General features: G+C 38.0%; 1 protein-coding gene across 5 annotated transcripts in view; it reads left to right on the top strand.

Moving 5' to 3' along the window:
• The window catches only part of PTCHD4 (patched domain containing 4), a gene marked incomplete at its 5' end in the record, with an annotated part of 239195 nt that overhangs the window by 193036 nt on the left and 22647 nt on the right, over window positions 1-23512 (top strand). For 3 of the 5 annotated variants that reach the window (XM_082347572.1, XM_082347571.1, XM_082347576.1), the window contains one exon: window positions 10274-13993. The exons of 1 other annotated variant lie outside the window; for it this stretch is intronic. In XM_082347572.1, coding sequence (XP_082203698.1) covers window positions 10274-11907 — 1634 coding nt within the window. In that variant the 3' untranslated portion in view covers window positions 11908-13993. Of the gene's footprint in view, window positions 1-10273; window positions 13994-23512 lie in introns of those variants that run through there. One more of the 5 variants, XM_082347575.1, reaches the window with a different exon arrangement.

Here is a 23512-nt window from a genome sequence, read left to right as displayed (position 1 = left end):
ACCATATCTTCCTAATGGGAGGCACTCAGGAAATGTCCTTCAAATGAATGAACTGATTTTTCTAACTAATCTTTGAATGTCTTTAGCTCAATAAATACTTAGATTAGCTTAATTTTCCTTCCTCCAAGTTCTTATACTTATTATTTTCTTCTTTTATATGATCTCTTATTGTAGGTCTTGATTTTTTTTAAGCATATGCTTGTGCTTAGTTTATGAGCTACCAATCCACTTCTCTTGACAATTGTTGTAAGATTTTCAGCCCCGCCCCGGTTCTCCCATTCATTGCTCTTCTCTGCTTGAAGCAATGACTTTTTCATCCACGTGGCTCCTCCCCGCTTTTCCGATTTTAACAACCATGTTATATTCCTTTCAGAACAGCTTGCCACTTCCCATATGCCCAACTGGCTTCCTCTTTTTAGTGAAAATACAACTAAAATATCACTTCCACCAGAACGCCATCCCTTTCGCTAGTGACATGATTTGGAAATTCAAATCCTCCAGGAATTAACTCTCATCCAATGCTCCTGTTCTAGCTCCCACACTTCTAACTCCTACACTCAAAGAAGTCAATTTATAAAGGCAACAATAAAGGAAGTTTAATTTCTCTCATTTTCCAAAAATATTTATTATAAAATATCAATGTCCTCCAACCAAAGACCACCAGGACTGCTACAATAATTGGACAAATCTGGGTTTATTGACTCACTGCAATGAGGAAGAACACACACCTCTGAGGACTAGGAAGCATTTTTGGAAGAAGATATTAGAATGGACTTATTGTATGATTTTTGCAAGTATTAGGTGATTGGGAAGAGGGTTGAAGGCAGCATGGTTGGTTACTGTCAGGAAGAGAGGGTAAATCCATGATCAGTTATCTTAACAATTCTTAGAAGGCAAGGAAACCAGACCAAGATTAAACTGTGATTGGTAAGGAAGCAGCAATCAATCCTACTATTCTTGATAAAAGGATGTTTGGCCTATTTTATGTTTTGGACAATGTTTGCATTTTGTTTGTGCTCAGTCATGATTATGGAATGGTCTTATTTTGTCTCAGTCTATCCCAGTCACAAAGTGATCTTGTCTGATGCTTTTTTGCCAGACCATCTGTGTGATCAACAGGACAATACTAAGCCGAGCTGTGAGGGCCAGACCAGCTCCTGGCAACACCAAGACCTACTTGACAGCACCCAGCTATCAGGGCTGCTTTTTCCTTTCTCAAAAATAATGTATGTTCCTTTCATAAAACTAGAAGACACGGAAAGCATTGAGAAGAAAATGATAAAGCTTCCTGGGAGTCTTTTTCTCCCTGAATGGGAATACCAGAGAGGGAGAGAACAAGAAAGCAAGCCACCGTGTGTACGCTGGCTCTGCAGTGGAGTTTCAGCTCTTGGCAACACTGAGCTCCTGCAGCAAGGAAATCTGAAAAGAGAGCCCCCGAGTTCCTTCCAAAAGCCAAGTCAGCTGTGGTGGTAAAGAGAGCAGGAACCGGCTGCATTCAGAAGCTGGCATGCCAAGTCAAGTGACTTGGAATGTTCTCCATGGTAAATACCCTGGAGTTGCCAGCACTGAGCTTTTCCACTCAGTGGAGTACTTCCTGTGTGCCAAGCACATGTATTAACTTATCTAAAACTCAGAACAATCCCATGAGGTGGCTTCTCTTGTTACCTCATTTTACAGATGAGAAAACTGAGACACGGAGAGGTTAAAAAACAACCTGCCCAAGGCCACGGAACTAGGAAGTAGGAGACCCAGGATTTAAACTCAAGCAGTTTAAACTCTGATTTAACCCAGGATTTAAACTCCGGCTCTGGGGAATGTGCTGCTAATCACAATATCGAATAGTGGGACTTACCTAGTTTTCCCCACTTTGAGTATTAAAACCTTGGCTAATAGTCTGTGAGCTTTAGAACACTCCCACCTCCTCTCTCTTTCCTCTCTCTCTCTCTCTGTCTCTCTGTCTCTCTGTCTCTCTCTCTCTCTCTCTCTATATATATACATATACACACATATCTCTCTCAATATATATACATATGTATATGTATGTATATGTATGTGCATGTATATACACATATGCATATGAATAAACACACATACTGGATTTTTAAATTTTTAACTTTATATAGAACTACAAAATAAATTGTCAAAAATGATGGAATGCAAACTCTGGAATGAGACTGCATGCCCTTTTCTATACATTGAGATATGTGTCAAGTATATAACAGCTCTGAAAATCATACAATGAGAATCTGTTACTAGATTCCATTTTTTCTTATTAGAGATATGATAAAATCCTCTAACCTCCTGCTAAGAGCTAAGGGATGAGTATCTGTTCAGATTCATTCTGAATTCCTTTTTTTCCTTCCTCACTGCCTCTCTTCTCTGTGTTTTACCTGCCTCATTCCATACGGGGATGGGGGCACTTCAGGAGAAATGCTTAAGGGTAATATGAAGCTAGACCCTCCCTCACTGCACACCACAGGTTTACACGTAAAGTCATCAAGTATGCCCCTTCAAAGAGCAACTTGGAGCATTCCTGCTGAATAACTTCCTGCCTATGTCTTTGTGGGCTACATAGGTACCAAGATGCAACAGCCTTGGCCGTCCTTTATGAATGGAGCTTGATAATCACCTATTTATTCTAGATGAGAGTTAATTAAAAGTAGTCAGTCTACGAAGACACACTGATAACCACCTCTAAGTTAGACATCATGGGGATTAGAAAATGTCTAAAAAATTCATCATCTGTCAGGTAACAGGAGTGCCTTATGGACCCATTCCTACCCTGCAACTAGCAACTTAGAGCAAGTTTCCTAATTTCATATTCCATTCCCTCTAGGCATTTACAATGCTGAACCAGCCGAACGAATGAATTATGTGCTAATTTTGTAATTGAACATCATTGATATTTACCACCGCCTCTGCCACAGAAGCACTCGGCAAATGCCCTTCTCAGTAAACTGAGGGGCAAACTATATTTCACTAAATCTTATACTGAATATATGGCTGTTAATAACAATTATGGCAAGAACTTTAAAAATATCTTTAAAACTAGACAGATTTTGGCAGATCAAGGCCAATTTAGTTTCACAAACATTTACTGAGCACCAGTAAGTGCCAAATAATTGGAATACAAAAATAGAAAAGATAAGTACCTGCCCTAGATGGTAAGGACCTTATAAGGACTTACATGAAATACAGGCCCATGAATGGATAATTTCAGTTGGGTGTAGTAGTAAGCACTAAGAAATGTGTTGGCACACAGAGGGGAGGCTTCTAAGTGGGTGAGTTAGAGATGAAGAGGGGAAGGGGAAAGCATTAGAGATGAGATCATGTTTAAGTGGTATCCTTAAAATAAACATAGGAATCAGCCAACTAAAGAGAAAGAACAATGCATAAGGGTCCCATATAATGCCAAACCAGTGACTGACAACTCAGAATGCTGATTCAATATCCCGATTTTTTTAGCTGCTTTACTGGTTCAGTTGACTGGGATTTTGTTTTTTCATCCATTAGGTTGGCATAAGGATCACATAGCCTACGAGCCCAATAAAAAATCAAAATGCTTTTCTAGCTGAGCTTAATGGTGATTTCCACAAACAGAGCTGCTGAACACATAGTTAATTAACCAAAGCAGAAATAACGGCTAAGGGAAAGTAGAAAGTTTTCTCTGGAGTGGGTTGTGAGAAGGAGTATTATTTTTACCTCTATTTTTTATGTCACTGAAACAGGAGATGTCAAACTCTCATGACCTGCTGAGGGCTTAACATGTTCAAGTGAAAAGGAAGACCCACCAGTACGTCTTCAGAAGAGAATTCTAATTCGGCAGATTAGAAAGAATGAGAAGCCCCACAGAAGGAGCTTATTAGAGCAATAACTGTATCAAAGGAAAACCCAGTAGGAAACTAACTGGGTCAGTTACAATTAGTTCTGATTGGATTTGATCCTTGTTAAAACTATTTTCTTTGGAATTCTTGATTTTGGAGAGGTTGGATTTGGTATTAACGTGGCAACTCTAAAATTTGTATTAGATTTGCAGAAGAATATCATTGCTTTGAAAGAAGTCACTTCCGGACTAGCCATGAACCAGAGAGATTTCCTACAGCACCGTCAGGTCAATCATAGTGTAGAAGTTTACACGGAAAGTGCAGGAGTTTAGAGAAATGTTGTAAAATGTGGGTTGGAATAAGTTCTCAAGAAGATCCATCTCACTTTAGAGGTCATCTTTACTTGTTGTAGAGTGATTGCTTGAGGTTCAGATGGAATTATAACTAATTTTGAATATTGTTCAGCTCACTTAGGACTGAAATGAGTTTTGTTTGGTAACAAAACTTTTTTTTTTAAATTTTAATCATTTAAAATATTTCCTCTGGGGGCTTCCCTGGTGGCGCAGTGGTTGAGAGTCTGCCTGCCAATGCAGGGGACACGGGTTCGAGCCCTGGTCTGGGAGGATCCCACATGCCGCGGAGCAACTAGGCCCGTGAGCCACAATTACTGAGCCTGCGCGTCTGCAGCCTGTGCTCCGCAACAAGAGAGGCCGCGATAATGAGAGGCCCGCGCACCACGATGAAGAGTGGCCCCCACTTGCCGCAACTAGAGAAAGACCTCGCACAGAAATGAAGACCCAACACAGCCAAAAATAAATAAATAAAATTAAAAGTATGTGTCACATTTAAAAAAAAAATTTATAAAATATTTCCTCTGGCTGACCTGCACTGCCATGGCTAGAGAAAGAATCGACATACTCTTCATTTTCTCATTTCTCAATTGCAAGTAGCAGAACTTATTAAATTATTGTTAAATAGGGTATGTTAGTAAGCTGCCAGCTAAGTTTTCCTTGTTATTGCACAATTCTTCCATTTGCTTTCATTTAGAAAGAGGTCTCCCCAGCAACATCTCTGAAGACTTTTGGAATATTCAATACACACACATATACATGCAGATCTTTTATTTCTATTCATTTTCCTCCTTGAATTTTTCTCCCAGTTCCAATTGTGTGCAAATCAGTTTTATTTCTAAGAGTTAATAAAAAGAGTTCTCTCTTTCTCTTTTCTTTCATGAAGCTTTATCAAAACAAATGTCAGTTATCCCATAATGTCCCAGGTGAGATACTTGTCATATTATTCTAATATAATTTGCAAATATATACTAATATAGTGGGAGGAAATCATGATCAATGTTTGGCAGTCATCTTTTGAAACATTCAATAAAGTGTATAATTTGGGCAGTAGATTATCTCTACTGAGAGAAAAAATTCAATTATAAACATCAAAAACAAAACTACCTTCCCTTAATTTATAAGGGTTTGTGCCTTTATTCATGTTATTCCATCAGTCTAGATCACCACTGGCATCATCCTCTGCCTAGTAACACCTTTTGGAGATTTTCTGACCCCTCCGAAAGAATCAACTGTATTTTCACAGTACACAGCATACATCTCTACTTAACAAGAATGCAGGCCTTCCTTTCATGTCTGTTAGCTGCTTACATATATGTCTATCACCACTCAGGAGCATGAATGGTGTTCATAAGACAAACTGAGGCCTTAGGTGAGGATTAAGGATTTTGGTGGGAATCGGACAGAAGCAAAGAACTGCCAGGGCTAGGGTACCAGGGAGTAATATAATGGAATCAGTTCAGGTCTTTGTTCAGTGGGGCAAGTCACACTTGTGTATATTCCATGCTTCATCATCTGAGATGGTGGACCACCTGTCTTTTGAGTGGATACCAGTGCCTTGTTTTCAGGTGTATCGTTTGAATTGAAATAGGACTCTCGGAGTAAGGGTGGAAAAATAGTGAATACAATCCTTTTAAAAAGCTATGTAGAGGTTTAAGGATTCTTTCAAGTGAGCAGAGATGTTCAAAAAATGGTTCTAGCATCAGAATGAAAACTAAAGGGAATAGTAAGAAACCAAGAGGGAAAACACTGCAGAGGTTAAAAAACAGGCTCTCCGTTGTCGACAGGCCAACTGGACAGAGCAACAAGATAATCCCAAACCCTAATTTCTCTTTGTAGGAACCCAGCTCTGTGAAATAATTAAATAGTTATTTGTCTGGAAAGATGGAAGGGTGGGTGGATGGATGGTTAGATAGATAGATAGATAGATAGATAGATAGATAGAGAGATAGATAGATAGATAGATAAAGCTTAATACATACATACATAGCTAGAATAAATGCACCAAATTGTTAACAGCAGTTATCTGTGTTATGGGACTATGGAATAATTTTTTCACCATTATTTTTTCCATTTTCCCCAAATTTTTGATGGAAATATGTCCTATTTTTTAGTCAGAAAAGGGCGATTAAAATGTGTGTTATGTGTATGTGTGTGTGTGTGTGTGTGTGTGTGTGTGTGTGTGTGTATAATATCTCTTTTTCTTTTGACTAAACCAATAATTCTCAGTTGGAGGCAGTTTTGGCCCCCAAACAGCATCTGGCAATGTCTGGAGGCACGTTTGATTGTCACAGCTGAGGAGTGTGGTACTGGCATGTGGTGGGTAGAGGCCAGGGATGCTTCTAAACACCCTACAACATACAGAACAGTTCTGAAAATGCATTTGTATCAGAAGCTATGATCTCTGGCTCAGAATTACCCAAGTAAAAATGACCTCTGGACTGACAGATATTGGAAAAGATTGTGTTTCTTCTTTACCTTTATGTTTTATATATTAACTAGCACAGATCCTCATGTGTAGCAAATTCTAATAAGTATATATTGGGTTGAGTTGAATTAAAAGTGTATATCTCTTCTGGACACAATTAATATAGGTATAAAGATGCATAATAAACTTCTGAATTAGTAATTAAAAGGTACATTTTCTAGACCCAACTGGAATTGAGAGTTATAGTTGATTTAATTCATTGAGAGGTTAGTGGGCATCTATCACTTTGTCAGACATTCTGCAGAGTATAAAAGTAACATAAAATGCATTCCCTGACCTTGAGGAATTTGCAGTCTAACCGAAGAGATAGACCATGTCCTGAGAAAACCATTTTGTTCCAGAGCAAAACAGCACATGTTTGCATGCCAAAATGAGTAGCTAATTAGTGCAATAGGAATTTAAGGAACAGAAAAAAATCAATATGTCTGGAATTGTCAGAAACGGCTTCAAGACAAAGAAGAGAACTGAGCTAACAGACTGATGGGTAGAATTTCAATATAAGCAGTACCAAGGGGAAGGTATTGAAAGGCAGAGAAAATAGCATGAACAAAACTTGGAAAGTAAGACTGATCATAGGCAGGTTGATGGGGAGTGAGAGGACTACTCTCGTTGAGCAGGTAATAGATTTGAACTGCTGGGAGGTGGCCAGATTATGGTGAAAATCAAATGAATGGGTATTATTAGGAACACCCTGTAAAGTATCTAAGCCTATGAATGGGATAAAACATGCCAACCTCAAAGTTGTGTTTTCAGTCTTTACCACACTTAGAGTGATTATTTGACCTCATATGATTTAGCTTCATCTTCCCACACGTAAGACCTTTGTACTATATAAAGCAACAACCTGGCCTACATAATGTACCTAATGCTCCAAAAAAGTGACCAAAAGCAGAGACAAGCCAAATTTAGCCATAGCCTCAGGTAACCTTTTCCCCCCTTGTGACTACAAAGATACCAAGAGTCTTCATTTCAGAAGAGAAGTGCTCTAATTAAAGAATTATTTTAATTACTTTAACTAATATCCTAATATTATGTTTTTGTCAAGGGAATAAGAGAACAAGTATTCTGTTTGGTCAAGGAGTCTTAGAGAAGATAGAAATGAATAATTAATGTTGTTAAAAATCATTAGACTTAATCCAATGCACATAGATGTTGAGCTAATAATTAATTGCAAGAAGTAATAGATCAGTGGCTCAAAAAAAAAATTACCTTATACTTAAATGTAGTTTTCATAACTCTTTCTATTTGTTAGGATAAACTTATCTTTCCTGACTGGAAACCCATAAGAGAGAACTTTGGAGAATAAACACATTTTATACTGGGGACAAAAAGAACTCCAATGCAAAAACAGTTAATAATTAATTTAAAAAACCTCCCAAGATGGATGAACCAATGTGTCTTTAAAATCAAAGATTAGCACTGTATACATTTAAACCTATAAATACTATAGTCAAATTAACTGTAAAGCAAGGATTCTTAGATACCCATAAAAGAGGTTTTGGTAAATGTTAATTTACCCACAAAGTTTTGTTGATTAGGAAAATGTTTAGCTGCATATAGCAGCTGCGTATAACAGTGGCTTAACCAAATAGAGATTTGGTTTTCTTCAAAGAGCATTTGAGAGGAAGGTAAGCCACGGCTCTTCTTGTTGCCTTCGTGATGCCATTTAGGACAAAGCTCCTTCTGGTTTTCTAATAAGCATCCTTAGATGACTTCCAGTTGCATTGCTTGCCCAGAAGTGCGTCACGTGAAACACCCCTGGCTGAAGATAGGCTGAGAATAATTGTGCACATTGCAGCCCCAAATAAAACTAACAAAGAAGTAGAAGCATTATAGAGACCAATTAGCAAATTCTATCAACAACACAAAATCAGTGATTATAGTAAGACCCTACCTATTAAAAGAGGACTGTTAAAGCACTGCTAAGTGAATTGGGTTAACACATAGCTCCAACATCTAGGTGCCACACAAAGTCCATTTTCCAGGATTTCTTGAACTAGGTCATTTTGTACCTTTAAACTCATTTTTGTCTAATGAATTTCTTGGAAAACAGCCCAAGCATAGCTTGTATCCGTTCATAGAGAAGGTTTGCGTGTAGTATTGCTATGCCTACAAGGGCAAGAGGGATCCATGAAGATTTCCGGTCAGTCAGAAAGTTACCAATTGATATATCCTCGATGATAACTGACAGAGCTAATCCAGGGCAGTGAAGAAAAGGGGAAATTGAAGGTATGGTATAATACTTTTGTTTTCCCAGCTGCCTTCATTTTCCCAGCTGCTTTCTGGGTTTTTTTGTTTGTTTGGTTGGTTGGTTTTTGTTTGTTTGTTTGTTTTTCTAGTAAAGAAGCAAGTGGTGGTATCTTAAGAGCTGTCAGATTTCTGGAAAAAAAAAACCCAGCTCAGTATCTAATAGTATCTGGCACATAGTAGGTGCTCAAGTAATATTTGTTGAATAAACCTTTTACCTATTTACCCTTATCAAAGTGTGCACAGAAATCGGTTAAAAAGAAGCATACTCCGTCCACTTTAATGGAGCAGTCAAACATTTAGTCATCACCCATTCTGTGTGAATAAAACCTCCGTGAGGAAATGCCTGCTATGATCTTTCCCACTGAAGGTCTTGCCCTGTGTTTTATGTGACCTGGCAGATTTTTTTGACTCACATCCGATGTTAATTAATCAAATCTATAGGAATTGGTTTCTAAGCTGTTTGGCTACCTAGCAGATTATTAACATTGTAAAATCAATTTAAAGCCATTTTTAAGTGTTTAAGATCATCTTAGGGCTTCCCTGATGGCGCAGTGGTTAAGAATCTGCCTGCCAATGCAGGGGACACAGGTTTGAGCCCTGGTCCGGGAAGATCCCACATGCCGCGGAGCAACTAAGCCCGTGCGCCACAACTACTGAGGCCGCGAGCCACAACTACTGAGCCCGTGTGCTGCAACTACTGAAGCCCGCGCGCCTAGAGACCCTGCTCTGCAACAAGAGAAGCCACCGCAATGAGAAGCCCGCGCACCGCAAAGAAGAGTAGCCCCCGCTCACCGCAACTAAAGAAAAGCCCGCACGCAGCAACGAAGGCCCAATACAGCCAAAAGTAAATTAATAAATAAATAATATAAGTTAAAAAAAAAAAATCATCTTATAATTTCCAAAATCAGCATGTAAGTCAGTTTGAAATGGAGGTTAGGGACTATCAGTCAATACATCAGTTGATAAAGCACTGAACTGGTATTGAGGGGCATTTGAAGATGGGTGACTAACAGCCCCTGCCCTTGACAACTTAGGATCCATTTAGGGAGACAATATGTGTGCAGGGGGAAAAAATCACAAAACAATGTCATATTACATTTACAATTTGTCAAATTAATAGAACAGACAATAAATGCTTCATTTTGCCCAGAATACCAATGAGTTTGGACTTTGCTGAAGTAGAAACATGAACCAAACATATCCTGCTATGTAACTGAAATTTGAGACCCTGATAGGAGGATCATAGTACTTCGAAGATTAGCATAAGCAGTACTGTTGAGCATAGATAACCTATAAGGAATTCGCTTGAACCATAGGAGGAAATGAAAACAATTCTTCTTTTCCTTCTTTTTCTAAATTAGGTCACGGAACAAAAGGAGTATTTGAGCTTCTGTCTGGATGGCGGAGAACGAAAGAGAATTTGCCCTTCAAAGACAGGGTAGCAGATGCCTATTCGGATGTGATGGTGACCTATACCATGACCAGCTCCCTGTACTTTATTACTTTTGGCATGGGTGCCAGCCCGTTCACCAACATAGAGGCTGTGAAGGTCTTCTGTCAGAACATGTGTGTCTCCATCCTGTTGAACTACTTCTACATTTTCTCCTTCTTTGGCTCCTGTCTGGTCTTCGCTGGCCAACTAGAGCAAAACCGCTACCACAGCATCTTTTGCTGTAAGATCCCTTCTGCAGAATACCTGGACCGCAAGCCTGTGTGGTTCCAGACAGTGATGAGTGATGGGCATCAACAGACATCCCATCATGAGACGAACCCCTACCAGCACCACTTTATTCAGCACTTCCTCCGTGAACATTACAATGAATGGATTACCAATATCTATGTGAAGCCATTTGTTGTCATCCTCTATCTCATCTATGCCTCCTTCTCCTTCATGGGGTGCTTGCAGATCAGTGACAGAGCCAACATCATCAATCTACTAGCCAGTGATTCCCCAAGCGTGTCTTACGCCATGGTTCAGCAGAAATATTTCAGCAACTACAGCCCCGTGATAGGATTCTATGTCTACGAGCCCCTCGAGTACTGGAACAGCAGTGTCCAGCAGGACCTCCGGAGACTCTGCAGCAGATTCACTGCAGTGTCCTGGGTGGAGCAGTATTACCAGTTCCTGAAAGTGAGTAACATCAGTGCCAATAACAAGAGTGACTTCATCAGTGTCCTACAAAGTTCGTTTTTAAAAAAGCCAGAATTCCAGCATTTTCGAAACGATATCATCTTCTCCAAGGCAGGAGATGAAAACAGCATCATTGCTTCTCGCTTGTATCTGGTGGCCAGGACTAGCAGAGACAAGCAGAAGGAAGTCATAGAAGTGCTGGAAAAGTTGAGGCCCCTGTCCCTATCAAAGAGCATCCGTTTCATCGTGTTCAACCCCTCCTTTGTGTTCCTGGACCATTACAGCTTATCTGTCACAGTGCCTGTTCTGATTGCAGGCTTTGGTGTTCTCCTGGTGTTAATCCTGACTTTTTTCCTAGTGATCCACCCTCTGGGAAACTTCTGGCTAATTCTTAGCGTCACCTCAATTGAGCTGGGCGTTCTGGGCTTAATGACATTATGGAACATCGACATGGATTGCATTGCTATCTTGTGCCTTATCTACACTTTAAATTTCGCCATTGACCACTGTGCACCACTGCTTTACACGTTTGTATTAGCAACCGAGCACACCCGAACACAATGTATAAAAAGCTCCCTGCAAGAGCATGGGACAGCCATTTTGCAAAATGTTACTTCTTTTCTTATTGGGTTGGTCCCCCTCCTATTTGTGCCTTCGAACCTGACCTTCACACTGTTCAAATGCTTGCTGCTCACGGGGGGTTGCACACTTCTGCACTGTTTTGTTATCTTACCTGTGTTCCTAACCTTTTTCCCCCCTTCCAAAAAGCACCACAAGAAAAAGAAACGCGCCAAACGGAAGGAGAGAGAGGAAATCGAATGCATAGAAATTCAAGAGAACCCTGATCACGTCACCACAGTCTGAAGGGTGTAGACTAATGGATTATTTTTCTTTTCCAGTATTGCACAACGATGCAGGGCAGGTAAAGCTCAGACCTCAGCTGCTTGGGCTGGCCAGGGGTAACAAGGCAAGTCAGATCAAGAGTGAATTATTCATGACACATCAAGGTGTCCACTTCTTGGGGGAAAGAAGGACTCAAAGAAGGACTCAAAGAAGGGGAAAAAGTTCTTTGCAACCTTGTTCTCCACTAAAGATAAGTTTCTGGATGTGACCTTAGAGCTCTTCCAAGGAATGGACGAATCAATGGAGTGTTAGAAGGCCAAAGGAGTCAACTGCTTTTAAAAATAAAATGCTTAGGAGAGATGGAGTAGAGAAGATGGGGGCCTCCAAATAGCAGAAAAGACATAGGAAATGTCAAATTGCCATGACAATTTTCATATTTGTTTTTTTGAACAGGTTGGTCAAAGGAAACCTATGCACTTGGGAAGTACATATTTAATCCCATCTAAACCAAAGGACTTCCCAATTCATCTTAAGTGTGCATATATATGTATATGTGCCATATATACATATACTTAGATTTGTCTTTAGTGTACATTGACGTCTATGTGGAGGGAGGTGTCCATTTGCAGACCGGCTGGCCTTTCTCTAGAAAGTCAAACCAGCCTTAGCCAAATATAGACGCATTAATGGCCATTCAAAATCGATTCATGTGTTGCAGCAGCAAGAGTATTGTTCATCTGTGCAATAAGCAAAATAAACAGAGATGTGAGCCCATTAGATTCACATATCGTGTTGTCAATCTTTGAGATTCTTGCTTTGGATGACAGCAAAAAACGCAAAAGGCATTTGAATTAATTACCACGTGGGCAAGGTTTAAAATCTCATGTTTGTGCTAAATAGTTACTGTGGCTTTTCATTGGCTTTTAATGATTCTCTGTATTTGGGAGGGCTGATTTAGCTGCTTTTAGGGAGCTCACCCACTGCAAATGAGCACTTTACATGCATTGTTCATACAAACGTGTGTAAAGTTGCACAAGAGTGTGTGTGTGTGTGTGTGTGTGTGTGTGAGTGAAAGAGAGAGAGAGTTGAGGTATTCCGTAGTTACAGTATTCTCATTTTAGATGTTGAAAATATACTGCCATGGAATATAGATAATTAACATAGGAGAAAGTGGACATAACTAGGAAACTTGTTATAGAAGGAAATAGAGTAAACGGAGCATCACCACTCATCATGTGTTATCAACTGGTTCTTAGTGTAAAGAAAATATTCTAAACCTATCAAGTCTAGTGTGTTCCTTGCATTAATATTTGGAACATTAACCCAGGCCACGATCACTATAGTGGTGGTCGCTATAACTACTGCAATATTGTTTTGTAGCTTCTCGCAATATCATTGTTCTTGTTACCTGAAAAGTGCTTGTCAGTTGGCAGGCCTCCTAGGGTGATCGTCGCTCTCCACAGGTGACGTATTAACTGTAACTGCTGCTGAATTCTCTCTCAAAAACAGTACTGAGGTAAATGTTTTCATTGTGTTAAAATTTACAACTGCTCCCCAGCAGATAGACTCAGTCTGTTGGGTGCTTCCTTGGATTAATGGTGTGCTTCCTGTCACAGAAAATTACTAGAAAATGCCTTTTCCCATGCCAAGCAGTAAAATAACTTAATTTTCAGGTAGGACTGAACAAATGTCCAATGATTATAAAATCTGCTAGTCAGCTCTTTTACCTGGAAGAGAGCTACTGTCTCCCACCAACTTTGGTTGCATATTTTAATTGAATTTAAAATATTAAAATCTCAAACAAGCAAACAAAAAAAAGACTTTTTGGACTCACATTCAGAAAAGAGATACAAACCATTCCAGTCTCGTTGCAGTGTTTGGAAATGAAGTTGGTAGATTAATGAAGTAATGAAACAACAAAACGGGTGTGCTTTTACAAATAAAGAGTTTACTGGAATATTAAGGGAAAGGAGAACTGTCTCTACAATGAAAAACCTTTAACCAAATTTTATTTTATTAAATGGAGTTTGTTTTGTCCTACCTTGAGGTTATTGAGTTTCTATTAGAAATGATCCATGTCTTCTCAATTGCGTTCATATGGGCAAAATATCAATAGATCGAGTGTGGAAAATAATTGCCATAATGTAGCATTATTGTTCGTACATTATTTGTAAAGTCATGTCACAGATAACCCTAGCCTTTTGCCTCCTGAGCTGCTCTGCTAGGATGAACTGGTATTTGGCACTAGCAGACCGGCAGACCATGATCTTATATCTGAAGTGGAAATTTCTGAGGCATTGGATTTTTTGGTGGGGTCGGGGGGGACTCTTCTTTCACAGTTTACTCATCATTTGTGAAGATGTGTTTTACATCCCTTTCAAAAATGGGAGGTCATCAGCCGAGATATTCCGTTAACTATCAGTCCATTTCTTTCCAAAATGTGCCATACTCCATTAATTTACCAATTTTTAGAAAGCTTGCCTACTTGGGTCATTTTTTCTTTCTTGATTACCTTAGACAATTCCACATGCAAAGAAGATTGGCAGGTTGGTTTATAAAGAAAGAATCAAGTGTGCCAGTTGCCAAATGCATATGGGAATAGTGGCATAACTACCCCAATACTGAGGCAGTTCTAATATCATGTCTCCATCTAGATAGTCTCTATTTGGATGGGGCAAACAGTTCTTTTTTAGCTTATATCTTCAAGAATCAAAGTGACTAAGAAAAATATGAATTTCTCATTGTTCAAGAGACTAGAGAGGTGGAATTTTGGAAGGGATATTATCTTTTCCAGGACACCGTGGTACTCTTTAGTGAACTGTAGCAATAATTTATTGAAATGGGATTTCTTGTTCTGGAAGAGTTAATATACCACAGAAAATGCCCTAACTCAGTCCTTGAAAGTAATGTAAGCCTAGGAAGAATGTAACTGAGCATCCTCTGACCTCCCAAACTCACTGTGAAACAGGTAATTCCAAGAATTCCATTTGCTGAATGCCAAGATACATCCTAAAATATAAGATCATGATTTGCATGTGACACCAAACCTCTGCCTTTTTCAGTAGCTCATGTGCAACTCTTCTAGTTTTTCAAGTTTACTCCTGTTGTTTACTCCTTTTGTGAAATATTGATGGTACTCAAATTAGGAACTTATCTACTGCTAGAAGATGACTAATCAACTCCAGGAAGAGGAGAAACCTGTGGGAAATATCTCAGATATGTAGAATATTTTCTTTTGCTGAAACATGTTTTTCCCTTCAAGTGAGAGAGTTTAAAAGTTTGCAAAAACCACACCCTTTCTGAATTTAAACTGGAATGTGGATTTGTTTCCTCCCATTGGAATTTAAATTTGAATTAGTACCATAAGAGCTCCACTCTCCATGATGGTTAATAAAGCTTCAAAGAGGTACTCGCCTTAATGATAGGAGATTTGGCTAACAGGTTCTTTCCCTCCTATAGTTCAAGGTAATCATATGCTGATTTAGACCATGCACAAGTTTTTTAAATGAAAGGTGTACTTAAATGTCATCCCATGAATTCTTTCAGGGACCAGTGAACCTTTGAAGGTTGTGCATGAATATTCTATGAAAGAATTATTCTCCACTGTGGCTGTATCATGTGAGTGTTCCTTTCCCATTTTATTCCTTTTTATTTCCACAGAATTTTTGGTTTTACCTTGTGAGATTAGAAGAAGATTATGACAAATGAAGCTCCTATGACGCTATAATAGCCGTTCTTGAATGTTGAATTCAAGAGGGTGAGAGCTTTGTCCATTTTGTAATTACCCATTGCATTTTCCCATAATAAGCTGATCCTCCTAGGCTTGTGGTTAGAGCTAGGGATTAACTATTGCCATTCAGAATTACATGTATTTTTTTATAAGTTGACTGTAAATATTATAACTACAGTCACATATTTTTATGGCCAAATAGTTATGAATGCCTGACACTATGCATGCATTGTTACTAATAGTACATAGATTTTTAAAGACACTATTTTCATGGTTATTGCAACTTTTATTAAAATTCTCATATCACCTATTCATAAATGCCTTGTAGGTTTTAGTCCCAAGGGCCTAAAGTCCACAGAAATTTCCATACCAAGGGGAACAGTTTAAAAGTTGCCTTCCCTGGGTGTCAATGGCAGCAACCTCTTCTAGAATGTCCTCTGGAAAATCCTAGAGGGTAAATCTGGATTCCAAGTAAAGGACGTAGCAGATTCTATGTTAGTCAGTAATTAAGCATACTTTAGTGTCCCGTGTTTGCTAATCTCAAGTTGAAACAGAGAATACAATGCCTTGAGAATAGAATTTAGATGTTGTCTCCCGTGGATTGGAGAACTCAATAATTTACTCCATCTCTTTCTTCTAGAGGGATCTCTCTGTTCAGTCTATTTTGTTGGTGTTTGCAAATGGTATTGATAGTCCTTTCAAATGTGAACCTAAAAACTGTCATTTATACCAAAATAGATCTAGGAACACTTTTATTCCCTTTAAAAACAAAAGAGCAAAACAAAGCAAAAACACTTCTTACTCTTTCTGTATTACAAAAAAGAAATTGTGACAAATTTTATGACACTGACTCAAAATCGATCTATAGCTGAATTGGTATGCCCTTGAAATTTCCCCATCTTCAATCTAAATATAAAACTCAGCATCATCACTGTGGTGCAGGCATTTACACCAATCTTTCAAGCACACCGTGTACAGTTTATAGTTTGAGGCACTGTGCACAGAGAATTGCACAGTGCCTCAAAACTATAGATTCTTAACTGCTAGCCAAATCGAACAAATGCCAATACACTCCGTTTGAGGATTGATTGCCTTCTCATTTGTCAGATTCATAACCTGATCTTTGTGGGCAAAGTGCTCCTGAATTTCCAAGCATGAGTCAGGACCATAGATCATTTTGTGGATGAAAATGGGATACCAGGGAGTCTCCTTGAAAAGAAGCTTCAAGTAAGCACCCAGATAAGCATTATCCTGGATGGCTGTTGACATTGCTCTGATTTTGTGCATCTTAGAGACATAATGAATATTTTGTTGATGTTTTCTCTGTACTTAACTAGGACCTCTCTGTTGCTGATAGAGAAGTTCCTTGCTTTTCTTATGATATGGAAAACAACTCACAGAGCGAAGTATATAGGGTTAAAAATCATACACTAGAATAGTACAGATGACTAGCCTACAAATAACATCATATTCCTTCTGCACCTCTAAAGGTGTTGTCAAAATTAAATGGGCTTATACCTTAAAATGAGAAGCTCTATAAGGTAGATATTTTTTAATATAACAAAGTATTTATTAAAAATTATTGCTAATTTTGCACTTTTATAAATCATAGAAAGTCAGTCCCTACTATTTTTCCCAGTTGAAGTTTTCCCTAAGAAAATTCTCACAGGTCATGCTATTTGTGAAGTCTTAAAAATCAGAAGGAAACTTTAGAAACAGAGGAATAAGAACATATACTGGTTTTGTGTGATTCCTGCTCCATGTCACGTGTTTGTACTTATCTGAACTGGGGTCTTTAGAAGTCATTTAGTAACTGTGTTCCAGTTTCCCACATGGCTAATGGCATGGCTAGATAGAAGAACCCCATGTTTTCCCTTCCCTCTATATCCAGTTATTAGAGCAACTGCATTACACAAAGGGCTCTGTCAAACCAGTGGAGAAATAAGAACTTTAATGCTTTGGACAATCTCATTGAAGAATTTCCTAGGAGTAACTAGAGAGGATGCCATGGGTAAGAGACAAGGAGAGTTTATTATAAATGTGTCACTTTCCAGTCCTGTATAAATTTATTAACTTGGATTTTGGTAGAGGCAACCTGCAGTATGTTGTGGGGAGCATTTAAGTTGTTTAATGTAAGATGGTCAACAGAATTTCCCCCTGGAAACTGAAATGCCTTCCATCATTCTGTTTGGTTAATTCACTGGTTATTGGTAGACACAATAAGAGACCTGGAAGAAAACCAAACTGTCATATTCCTACATGCCCTGCCGTAGCATGCAGCATCTCTTTTGAGATGGAATCAGGAAATTCTGGTATCTTTTCTTCTCAAACATAAAAGTGCTAGGTACTGATAAATTAGACTTCAAACTCACCAATGCAAATATTCCAAAGTTCTAGCAGAGTTTAAGCAACAATTTTATTATACTTTCCTGTTAATTATGCATATTTTTCAGCAATAGATTTTCTTGCTCTTAAATAGGAAATCTGTCAGAGCATGAAAAGGGCAGAGATCTCTCCAAGCTACCTCAAAAGGGTATTTAAAGACAAAATGGCAGGCAACCTTTGATTAAATTGCAATATGTTATAGCCACGAAGCAATATTATTTATCAGCTCTCCTTGATGCTCTTTTACTTTGTAAATTTAGACCAGGCTAAGTGTAAAAGGAATACCCCATGTGCAGTTCCACTTGTGCATTCTGATTAATAATATTCATATACTTGAAATATCTCAGGACAGTTGTTTGGTGTCTCTCTGCAGACATCCCAAAACTTGGTTCAGAAAGAGAATAACCTGACATTGCCTATGAGGCAGTGGTCCACCTAGTGAGGTGCACAGTCAAATAATCCGTGAGTAACTTAAGTAAAAATTCCAAGTGCACTTTTTATCAGTGGAGGGAAAACTCAGTTTGTTTGTTGGCTTGTTTACCGTAAGCAAATAGAAAGAGACAAAGTTACCAGTATTTGGCATTTTACTTTAGGTTTTCTTTTTCACTAGATGCCATTACTATTATTTTTAGTTAAACTGGGGTTCTGAAACACAGGTCACTTTTGGAAACATTAGAATCAATGAAAAGAAAACTACTAGGAAGAGGTACTCTTTACGCGTGCATAGACAAATTGTAGGAATGAGAGTAAAAGTTGAGCATTTTATTTCCTTTTCTTTCCTAAAACAAAACCCACTTGCTCTTAATCCTGGCTAAACAAATGCTAATTTCTATCACAAAATAAAGGAGAATGATAAAAAGTGTACAATTATGAGACTCTAGTTTCTTATCAATACAAACCTAACGGCAAACCACCATTTTCAGATGTCTTTCCCTGTAAGAACATTCTTTTGTTTAATATTCTGTGCCGTATAGGTTCTTACCACATCTTGTTCATGAAAACGGTCTCACTTATCACTTCTAAAATAGTGCAAGTAAACTAATAAGCCATTTAAAGCTCTCTGCTCTGTAATTCTGTATCTTGGGCTCTGAAACTAAAGCTACTTATTGAGGAAAGCTTAAAAAAGAATTCTGAACAAAAAATGTCAATATCAAAAAAATATATATATATATGTATTTCCTAAGTTATATTTTCACCCCAACGTATCTTCAAAATAGGGAACTGCCCGAATGCACATTTTTTTAATCTCGCTAAGAAGCAAGTATTTCCACGTGAATCCTTCACAGTCTCCAAAATTGCCTGAATTTGGTCCATTATCCAAATTTATCTCCATTCTTTCTAAGTGAAAAAATAATTTATAAACCAGATTTTTTCTAACTATAGTTAAAATAAAGAAGTAACAAATTATTCCCCATAGATTTGCACATGTAAACATACCTCTAATAATTAAGTTAATGTCCTAACTCAATCAAGGGAAATTATGTTGCAAATATTTCCTTATTTATTTTATTATTTTCATACTTTGCCCACACAGAGATATAAGAATTTTAGTTAAATTCCTCAGGATTACTCTGTTTAGGAAATCTATGATTTAAGCCTAAAAGTAAACATCTTAAGAAAAATAATCATAAAGTCTTAGCTACTTGTGAAAATGTCATCTCAGTTATATTTACTACAATGCCACTAGGCAAAGTTATTTACAGTACTTCTGGGTATGTTGACCTTTTATTTTCAAAACAACAAAAGTCTAGTTCCATTAGTCATAACAAGGAACAGTTAGCATGTTAAAATACTGATAGATGATACAGGTGTTTACTCTTTTGTTACTAGTATCAGTTAACTTTACCAGTTCTTTTTAGATCACAATCACAAATGCTGCAAACTAGGCTGTTCATAGATTCACTGTCCTCTCTTTCATTTCTTATTGCTAATATTAAATGCCCCACGTAATGTCATGACACATGACCTCTTCATCTAACTTCAGTGGGACCTTTGGGCTCCCTATCCTTTAGGGAAAGATTCTTCTAGGCTAGGAATTAAACTTCTTAAGCACAACATCCCATGACATCAAAATGAAACATAATAATCTATACTTTTTCAGTCTTTTGTTGAATTACAGGTTCTAAAAATCATAAAATTCATCATTTTAAAATACAAGAACACATGCATTAAAAATAATACCTTGATTATGTATATCAATTATTTCTACCTGGTTAAGGTAAGGTTCTGAAGCAAACACAGAATACCTTGGTATTCCTGAAACATATTTTTTACAAATCCCTAAGTTACAAATATCTTTATAACGTGTAAATCACTGAAGTGTTACTGAAATAGTTAGGTGGCCCTTTAAGACCCCTAACACTTGTATTAACTTCAAATCTAAAGCAATTTATAATCAGTTCAAAAAAATTCTGCCTAAAACATCTCACTTCATTACATTGTATTACTGTATGAACATTAACTACAAACGCGCATGAACTCACAATTTTCTCACCATGTGAGAACTTCAGAGATGGGGACAGTAATAAATAGGCTGGTGGCTCCTGAGCAGTACCCAGGCTCACTGACAAAGCACATCCCTCAGGCTGCGCGCGATACAGTTCCACGTCTGGACAAAATTATTCATGAGCTGTCAGCACTATTTCCAAGTCATTAAACCAATAACTTTAAATCTTTGAATACCCAAGTCGACTGTATCTGGTGATTAATGTCATGGCATTACAGGGAATAATACATAGATATCCAACATTCACCATGTTTAACCTGATGCCAAAATTATACCGAATTAATAATCCGTAATCCACTTTATTTTTTTTTTAATTTTATTTATTTATTTATTCATTTATTTATTTATTGGCTGTGTTGGGTCCTCTCCTCTGTGGGAGGGCTTCCTCCAGCAGCGGCAAGCGGGGGCCACTCCTCATCGCGGTGCGCGGGCCTCTCACCATCGCGGCCTCTCCTGTTGCGGAGCACAGGCTCCAGACGCGCAGGCTCAGTAGTTGTGGCTCACGGGCCCAGCCGCTCTGCGGCACGTGGGATCTTCCCAGACCAGGGCTCGAACCCGTGTCCCCTGCATCGGCAGGCAGACTCTCAACCACTGCGCCACCAGGGAAGCCCCCGTAATCCACTTTAGAAGCCTTTGTTATTTGCAGATTTCATTAGTGACATCATTTGCATGAATAACCAGAGAACTCTATTTAATAACATTCACTTTATATAGTTTTTTATATTTTTTAAACAAAGATGCCCAGAATTTTGTATAGAAATATTTGACTTAGTAGCCATTTTCCTGTCCAGATTTAAAATTTTAATCATTAATTTATTTTGCTTTTTTCCGTAGCTATTCAACTGTGATGTATGCCACACTGGAGTTTTTTTTTTTTTTTTTTTTTTTTTTAAGCCATAGCCTAGCAAAAGCAATGGTTGACAAACCTGTAATTCATTAGGAAAATCCACCACCACCAGACCCCCAAAAGGCCACCTCGGTCATACAACTAGAATAAAGAATTGTTGAAACTTATATTAGAGTCACATACAAAATGCCTCTAGAAGTAAAAGATCTCTTATGTTCCAATAGATTTCCTTTATGTATTATATCTAAATACTTAGAGCACTCAGTTTTTTTCAGTAATAGCCACAACTAAAGGTTGACAGGGACAGAAAATAATTATTGATAAGAAGAAATTTTCCAACAGCTAAAACTATGAGCAGTTACCTAGGAACTCGGAAAGTAAAATGGCATAATGAACCAGCCGTATCATTCCTTCACTAATCCACCCAACAAACATTTATTAAGCACTTTTAATGTGCCAAGTAATGAACCAAGTCCTATCCTAGGGACAAACAATGTTCGAATAATTCACAGGAATATCTTAATGTCTTATAAAAAGATGAGAGTAGCTATTTGCTTTAACTGAAACAGTTGTGTTATGAAACATTGGCAAGACCAGAGTTATCATTTGCCCTCTATTATCCTAATCTAAAAATTGTTCAAAATTTTTAGTTAATATTTGTTTACCATAATAAATAGCAGTTACTCTATGAATTTTTTGTTTGTTTTCTGGAGATGGGTATCAACGAGTGCTAGATGAGTCTGAGACAAAATGGTAAGGCAGGGAGGCCAGGATGGGTAATCAATGGATTCATGTTATTAACAATGCAGGAGATAAAAACTTTGAGGGCGTAAATCCTTTTGCTTGATGTTAATACACTAAAACAAGTTAGCGAGTACAAGTATAAACAAGTTCCAAAACTCATAATTTGATCCAAGGGAAAAAATACTGATAAATAGACCAGTTGGGCCAGAATTGAGATTGACAAGAACAAAAAAAAGGAAAAATCATTTTATGAAAGAGCATGAGCAAAGAATATTAATGAGGAATCATTCCTGCCCTGTTGCCACCTCTGCTCACTTTGTTCAGTGTGGAAATGACTAAGACATATTCAGAAGGATGGCTCACAGAAAGGAGACATCGTGACTAATTTGGGAAAGAAGAGTCCATCTGTGGATGGAGGGAACAGTCTTGCTTCTTCTTCACGTTAAGCTCCAAAATGCTTGTCCAGTTGGAAATTTAGCACTGCGGGGATTGTGAGGTCTCAAGCTTTGGACTGAGATTGATCTGGGATTGATATTTTCCACTAAAATAATGATTTGAGAGGTATCAAGCAGCAGCTGCTTTTCTTCTTTGTTCAGCTGAGCCTGAATACGTCAACATTTATTCCTTAGTTGGACTCTACTATCTTTGATAGAGAACTGATGAAAAATATGCATAAAATTATTTTAAGTCTAAAACTCATAAAGACCTTACCACAAGAGAAATAATTAATTTTTATGAAAATGTTTTATCACCACTGTTCATCCATAACCTAATGACCCTGCTTAAAGTAGGTGAATCTCAAGCAAGTGGTTCAAATAAATTAGTGGCCTAGTGAATTTTTACCCTGTAGCTTAACTCTTTGATATATTTGTAATCCTCTGCTCCACTGACAGCCCTGACCCTGCTTGGTAACAGTACCTTGGGAAATTGGAGATGTAAATTCAGAGGAAAAAATCATAGCTGATGGCAGACATTAAGGAGAATGGGTAGTAGTACTATTATAAAGAGAGAAAGAAGCCTGCATAGATAGGGGTCCCATTTTCTGCAGGGCAGGAGGGAAGAGTCTACAAACACATAGAGATAATCCCTAGATTAGGATGGACGATGACGTAATTCATCAGACAAATCAGAAATTGATAGACTGTGTTCCAACCTACTATTTTTTTGTTTCCATGGCAACATTCTCAAAATTTCTTGAAAAAAAAATTTTTTTTTGAGTTGTGGATTTCTTCGTCTTCTCTTAATGAACAGATAATTTTATGTATTTCTTTCATTTAATTACCTTGAGCTCAGTGTTACACACTGTAAGGAAAGGAGAAAATGTATTATGTGGTTTCTACCCTAAACTGCTTGGGATCTATTTGAAGAGGCTAACAGAGGAAACAGTCCTGAGTGATAAAACACAGAAAATGGT

Source organism: Balaenoptera borealis, assembly GCF_965194805.1.
Source record: "Balaenoptera borealis genome assembly, chromosome: 12".
Taxonomy (NCBI): Eukaryota; Metazoa; Chordata; class Mammalia; order Artiodactyla; family Balaenopteridae; genus Balaenoptera; species Balaenoptera borealis.
The sequence above is the reverse complement of the archived record's forward strand: the minus strand, read 5'-3'. Positions and strand labels throughout refer to the sequence as shown.